At 35.3% G+C, this 7,773-nt stretch overlaps 1 protein-coding gene across 1 annotated transcript in view; it reads left to right on the forward strand.

Annotated features, from left to right (window-relative positions):
- LOC103307731 overlaps positions 1 to 7,748 on the forward strand; it is a 55,914-nt gene extending 48,166 nt beyond the window's left edge. The window contains exons 4-6 of the mRNA XM_029490016.1: positions 6,714 to 6,982; positions 7,059 to 7,221; positions 7,278 to 7,748. Coding sequence (XP_029345876.1) covers positions 6,714 to 6,982; positions 7,059 to 7,221; positions 7,278 to 7,392 — 547 coding nt within the window. The 3' untranslated portion in view covers positions 7,393 to 7,748. The remainder of the gene's footprint in view (positions 1 to 6,713; positions 6,983 to 7,058; positions 7,222 to 7,277) is intronic.
- Positions 7,749 to 7,773: the final 25 nt, after the last annotated feature.

A 7,773-nucleotide genomic window follows, 5' to 3' on the forward strand; every position in this document is an offset into this window, starting at 1 on the left:
CCTGAAACGTCGTCATTGGTGCTGCAGCAGGGGTGTAATATTATGGGACTTGCAGGGGATGACAATAATAATAAATTCCGGTATCGGTTATCGGATATAGTGACGGTCGATCGGTGGAGGGTCGAAGATGAACAAGTTCTGTACACTCCATCAGCGGGTCGTCATCCAAGTTTTTAGATTCACCAAACGACTTGAACTTCAGACCGCCAGATCTCGCGTGTGAGCAGTACCAATTATATTTATCCCCGTTCTATACGAGAGGTGTTGGTCAGGTTAGGGGATTTTTTTCCTCTCTGTTACCCATTATACCCACCTCGTCGCAGTCGTTATACGCCGTACAATATTTTACATATTATACGGTGCTGGGAATTTGGAGCCGAGATATATCATAGTACTCGCGTACTCTCTCGCCTGATCACGAACCCGCCGTCGAACGATATCACATACAGCCATACAGGTATTATAGGCAGGTACTTATTTAATATCATTTACACATTGCACATATAAGTAGGTATCTACCTATGTAGGTACCTGTGCTTCGGTGTATCCGCTCTCCGTCGTGACATACACATCGGGCACCGCGAGATCATTATGCTCACTGTATTATTATAATGTGTACGCGAGATCGCGATTCACCCTATAGTTCGAATAATAATAACGATAATGATGATGATTATAATAACGACGACGACGACGAAGACGACGATGATGATACACACAATAAACGTATTGTTTCACCGCATATAGACCTATAAACTAATAGACAGCAGCGCACACAGACAGAGAGAAATCGCCAGACGGGATTGTTGAGAGAGGAAATAGAGAGGTTTCGGCCGTTCCAATGTGCCAAAACGTATATAGCCCAAAAGTTGTTTTTTTTTTCTCATACGTTGTGTTTTCTCTCTCAGTTAAATGTCATCTGAGCAAGGGCAAGACGGGTGGGAAGCTCTGTCCATTAGTTATAGGTCCATGTTTCACCGCGATTTGGTATAATATGGTATCGCCGATGGAAAGTTGTTGCCGAATATTATATCATTTTTTAATATAATCCAAGAAAAACACATTTGGTATATTTTCAACGGATTTTTCATCGGATCAGAGCGTGTTATAGGTAAATATTACAATTGAATATATTATAATATTATTAGGTCGAAAACGTTGTAGGCATTACATAATAATAATAATATGTTGAATCGTCGTTATTAATATCGCAGTGAACAATTTTCGTTCCGCCGTCCGCCGCCGACGGTATTCTGCAGTAAATATAATAATATATTATAATATTATTCGCGGGCGAGTCTCGTTTTAATTTTTCGACACGGCTGCCGCTCGACCGGAACACAATTACGTATAATATTACACAAAAAGCCTCTCAGGTGCAATATATCATTTGTAATGTCTTTTATTGTTTTGCCGCCGGGAGGCTTGCGAAATAACGTTTATACATTATTATTATACTTTATATAATATTACGCCGCGCCGCCGACTGAGTTGAATGCATTATTATATGTTTGTTATGGTCAGTTGAGATCGTTTTGGTAACGTGAAAACTGTATACCTATAATAATACTTGGACACTTCACTTATATTGCCCTCGAACTGCGTACTATAAACGATCGACGTTAAACGGTCTTTTAATCGCATTATCCTGTAATAGTTGAGCGACCGCGAGTCCAGCTAAATCAGTGGAACTAGCTTCAATTATTGTATTATAATACAGAATTGCCTCCTCTAAAGTCTGCAAGCTTACGGTACGATTTTATATGACTCGATAACTCTGCTGAATTCTCGACGGTTCGAATATTTTTCGTTCCACTCGGACTTCGAGTATATAATATTATGATTGTACGCTGCAGTTATTTAGCAGTTTTAATATCCATTTACTACAAACACCACTCTTGTTATAACATCGAATACATCACTCCAAAGTTTTCAAACATTCTATAACGGCGGAAAAACGCAGTTATTCGAATGAGAAAATAAAAAAAATTCACAACTGCACAACACGATATTATGATAATAATATATAGGTACTGCGGTGTATGATATACCTACCTATATATAATTACCTATATATACGAGTCGAGAAAACAAACATCGCAGCTATATATAAGTACAACGCCGGGAAGGCTAACTATATGTATTCGTTTTACAGACGGATTATCGAGTTCTGCAGGTGTGTGTGTGTTTGTGTGTATACAGTTTCGATTTACAACTTTCACACAAGTCCACCGCCTCCCGCCACGGGTTCATTAGGTGTGAACCACAAACACACACACACATATTCGTAAAGGTATATAAAGTGTATAACTATATAATACGAGTATATATAGGTACTAGATATTATATACCCGCCGAGTGTTTGAAAACACTCTCAACGTCGAACACATCGGTCGCGACTGGGTCGGCGAGGAGGAAATCCATCAATAACGTCCGACAGAAGACCTCGCCGTCGAGTAGAGACGTTTTATGTGTGCCGATCGTTTATCGCCCGGCAAAAATGAGTAATGAGCCAATAGACCGATATAAAACGAAAAAATAAAACGAGCAGACACTCGACTTGTGGTAGTGTGTGTGTGTGTGTGTTGTTTGCACACGAGTGACTATATATATGTATAATATATATTATATTATATATATTATTATACGTACTGCGAGGTCGTTGTTTTTGTTTTTCGAGTGGTAGCCGACCCTTTTGGCGGCGGACGGTCGGTCGGTAAAAGTCTCGTCGGCGAGTGCCGCCGTATTGGATGTTTTGTAAGTTTCCGCACAAACATCGCCACCGCCCACCGCCATCACCGCCATATCCCTTAGATATAATATGATATGTATAATGCACATATATATTATAGTAACTTCCACCGGTACCCGCCCGAAAACCAAATATCATCATAATGTGTATACAGTGTTCAATTAAAAACAACAACAACTACTACAATATTTTCCGTGCGTTTTCAAGTTAATTACTATATTTTATTAAACATATATACTACACCCACACTGCGGGAACGAGCGAAACTTTTCGGACGCTTTTTGTCCGCTCTACAAAATAATATAATGCATGTAGACGAGTATATTATATTATAGCATAATAATACAATGTTGGCCGGGATTATCGATTCGGTCCGTTTTCGGGTCAACGGACAAATCAAACACTCGTCCTCGAGCGAATGTGGCAGTAATTATTATTATAACGATAATAATAATATTTTATAACAACTAAGCGACGACAGAGTAACAATAATTATTCGAATTCTCGACGACCGCCGTAAGGATGATAATCGATGGAAAAATAAAAAACGCGTTTTTGACGTTGACGCACTCGCTACATCATATCCGCGGGACACACGAAAAAAGTTCAGAGAGTTCGGTATAATATAGCGTAATCCGTGTTTTGTGTCGTTATCACAATATTATTATGTATTATACTCGCATATATGATATTATATAATAGAGTACCTATAATAATATAATGACGGTAATCGACTTGATATACGCGTCATCGACACGGTCGTCACCGACGCTTTTACCGACAAATGTTACATGATATTATGCGTACGATGATGTATTGCTCGGATAACATAATAATAATATAATATAAGTAGGTATATCCACAGCTTTATTATGATATCATTATAACATATTATCACGACATCATAATATAATATATTTTCATACCGTTGCGAGTATCGATACCGCGCCGCCACTGCCGAAATATTACACTTGCCAATTACGCTTCTTCGTATTGTATTTTCCTTGTATTTTCGTAATAATATGAGATATACATTATATTGAGGCATAGGCATTATATAGGTATGCTCGATGGTTCGTCTTCGTGTCTTGCGATTATTTGTACGAACGTAATGAGACCGTAACACGTGATTTTCCACAGACTTTTCACTAGGGTTCGACGTCAGAACCCTGCTGCAGGTAGGTACCTACACGACATAATATAAATATAAACTGTATTTAGGTCTGTGGTACACGCAGACGCGGTTATTGTCAGTGTGCGGCTGGTCCGTCGTCGTCGGCGGTGCACGTCGCAACCGCAGCGGACCGCGGTCGTGGTATACGCCGTGTATACCTGCAGCCGCAATGCGATTCGGCGTCAGCTGATGTAACGCGACTGCAGCAACCTCGCGGTGCACTATTTTTATGCACCGCCGACGTCTGTTATCGTTATCAAACGACACGTGACGTGGTCGCTGCTTCATCGCTGCTTTACCGCGGTCCGAACACAAAGAGCCGCTCCGTGGACCACCGAGGCGGTGGTGAGTGGCGACAGAGGGCCAGCGTCAATCGAGTGGCAACCGCGGTCGTGTGCACTCGTATATTATATTGCACAGTTTTTTTTTTTTATTTATTTATTTTTTGTTGTACTTTCGCCATCTCGTCCGGCGGTCACCCTTTACCTGCACCTGCGCGTACCTATTATATACATTCAACTAATATCTCGTTATTACACCTAAGATCTTTTCGGTGTCACAAAAACCGGTCGTAAACGATTGTACAGCGACAATGACGATATAATAATAATATAGTGTACCTACCTATATATCCCTTCAGTGTGCGCGCCGAAGCTCTTGTTATGATAATAGCGTGTCAAATTATTATGATCCTCAGGTCTGCGCGTCTCCGGGAAAAAGAACCGAAAAAGACCTTATACATAAGGACGGACCGTGAACCATTTAACCGTGTATAAACGGACTATATTATATTATATTATGAGCAGTATACTCATATATGGCCTCATATATACCGCCGTCAGAATAGCAGTGGTTCCGCGGCTAGTACATTATGTCTTTGTCGTTATATTGTATCGATATTATTATATGAATCCTTTTCCACCACTGCCTCTGTCACATAGTACTCTTCTTTTATCTCACCATTTCGTACGTTAGTACCATGTTGCTATATCCTCTTTGAACGGGGCCCTCCCGCCGACTCGTTATATCGACCGGACACGATCGCGGTGTACGCGTTTCACCACAATAATATATTTGTTGTGTATAACAAAACGAAACAGTAGACCGGCGTGCACATGTGCTATAGAGTCTCTTCTTATAGTTCTTAACAATACGATTCATCGGAAACCCGTGCAGATGTCTATATATTTCAAAAGCATCGTAAAATAATATCGCGTTCTATATAATAATATAGGTAGGTATATACTCCTTTAATGTCAGAAAGGGTTTGGCGTTTTTATTTCGATAGCCTATTGGCCATTGTTACCTATAGGTACGTGTGCATCATGTATTCAATTGAACGAACGCCTCATAAATATTTAAAAACCACTCAGGACCGTAATTTGTTTTTTTTTTATAATAGGTATAGGACCTAATTAAAATATAACATAATTATTGTAATTATTTTTTTTTGATAATAATTTTTAATGTCTGTCATAATTTCAAATATACAAAACAAAGAATACTGCACTTTAACTATACCATCAGCGCAGCATATTATAATATATTATTATAGGTAGTAGGTATTAATTATACAAATATAATATTATTTGTATTTTATTTTGGCCTTCCATTAAATATTTATATTTTCAGCATTTTCTACGCATATTAAAATTATTTTAATATAATAACATTTATATTTTTTGGTTAATTTATTTCAGCTATTTATTTACAATTTAAATTTTTGACATTTTATGGTTTTATTCAAATTATGTATGATACAATTTTCGTTTGTGATTTAAACACTATATAATTTAATAAAGGTTCCTCATAAATTTTTGTTACAGAAATCATTAAGAAATATCAAAATACATAAACACAAATTTTCATATACATTTTGTAGTTAAAAGTATATTTTTTGATTAATTTTATAATAAAAGTTTATTAATAATGGTAATACAAGGTTCCTCATAAGTTTTTCTTAAATTAACAGAAATCATTAAGAAATATCAAAATACATAAACACAGTTTTTTTTTATACATTTTGTAGTTAAAAATATATATCTTGATTAATTTTATAATAAAGGTTTATAAATTATGAAACACAAAGTTTCTCATAAGATTTCGTTGCAAGATTAAATAAAATAGTTCAGAGTAGGTAAGCATTATTTTTATGAGCGTTTGAATTTAAATCGTTGACGAAATTCCTTAATTTGAAATTATTTTGAAGCATATTATAGCCGTGTCAAATTGTCTCCGATCAGAATTGTTTTTCACATTTTACCCACAACAATTTATAATTGAATTTAAATAATTCAACATATCCATTATAGTATACATAATATATAGTACAGCAAATCGACTTCCGAAGTTTTACTTGGTGCATTTTTTTTTTTACGGAATAAAATATCATATGAAACATTTAATATAATATTATACATTTATTAGAAGAGTGTTTGTTACGTATTTAGTATTTTCGTTTCTCTGGCTTTTGTATTTGTTTATTATCAAACACAGATTTATGTCCTATATAATTTCTAAACCTGTTATTATTATTACTATACTCACAGACTGATAATTATTACAATTCTTAAGTGAGACAGATTTAACGTTGTGCTGCGATTGTATTTGTGTTACTCAATTGTGTTCATTTTGAGTAGTTCATGATGTTCAAAACTTTACTATCTAATTTGTTTAGAAAAAACAAAATTGGAATGAATACACGTTCCTTATGGAAGTGGATCGATGACACATTCAACGGGCAAGTGATTTTACATTAGATTAAATAACAAGAATTAAGGATGTAAGAGCATATTTTACCTTTATTTTAATTGTTATTTTACATTTAAAAAAAAGTTTGGATGATGATCGTATCGAAGAAATTGGCCCTAACTTGGCATGTGCCGAGTGGCTTATGAAAAACGGGGCAAAAATTAGATTGAAAGGTTGTAAGGAATTTGTCAGTCATTATGATTGTTTGCCAAATACCTCATCAATTCACCGTAACCAGTTTGTCATTGAACAAGTTTATGCAGGGAGAGAAGCATCTATTTCTCACATAGGATTTAGATATTTTAGTAGGTTTTTCAATATCTGTAATAACATTTATAATATTTGGATGATGTAACGACTTAAAAAATGTTGGTTTTACAGAGAACTGTACACATATTTCTAATATTGAATTTGATCGATGCAACTCGATTAATAATGAAGCATTAGGTCAACTTAATATATTGAAAGATTACTTGACACAATTAAAGATAAATGACTGTATAAATGTTTCTGACCAAGGAATAATGTCGTTGGAACAACTTCAGTAGTGATACGATTAATTTATTTGATTACAATTTAACTAATGATTTGAATTTACAGGGCATTAAAATATTTGGAGTTGAAAAATATAAAATGTTCAACCGAACCAGAAATAATGATTGGTCATCTGAAAACCAAGTTACCAGAATGCAATGTACAATATTATAAAGACTAATGATCTAAAATTCAAAATAATTTGTATGCAATGTGCTAATATCGAGCATACATCAAGTATATCTATGATGCGCAGATCTATTTAAAAACTCAACATATAGGTAATAATACAATATTGGTGTAATACGACTTACTTACATCAATCATGATGGATTTATAAAAATTTAGTCGATAGTGGAAACATTTTTATATTCGCCTCCTAGGTCATTGGTAATTGGTAGGTATATGTAATGAAGGTAAGTACGTCATGCTATGTTTTAGGGTAGCATAAATTGAGATAATTGAGCATAAATTAAGATTTTGATAAAACATTATTGTTAATGAATAGGCGGTTTTTGTTCAAGATATATTTTTTATTAATTTAACATGATATGTTAGACTA

The sequence above is a fragment of the Acyrthosiphon pisum genome, chromosome A2, assembly GCF_005508785.2.
Source record: "Acyrthosiphon pisum isolate AL4f chromosome A2, pea_aphid_22Mar2018_4r6ur, whole genome shotgun sequence".
Classification (NCBI taxonomy): domain Eukaryota; kingdom Metazoa; phylum Arthropoda; class Insecta; order Hemiptera; family Aphididae; genus Acyrthosiphon; species Acyrthosiphon pisum.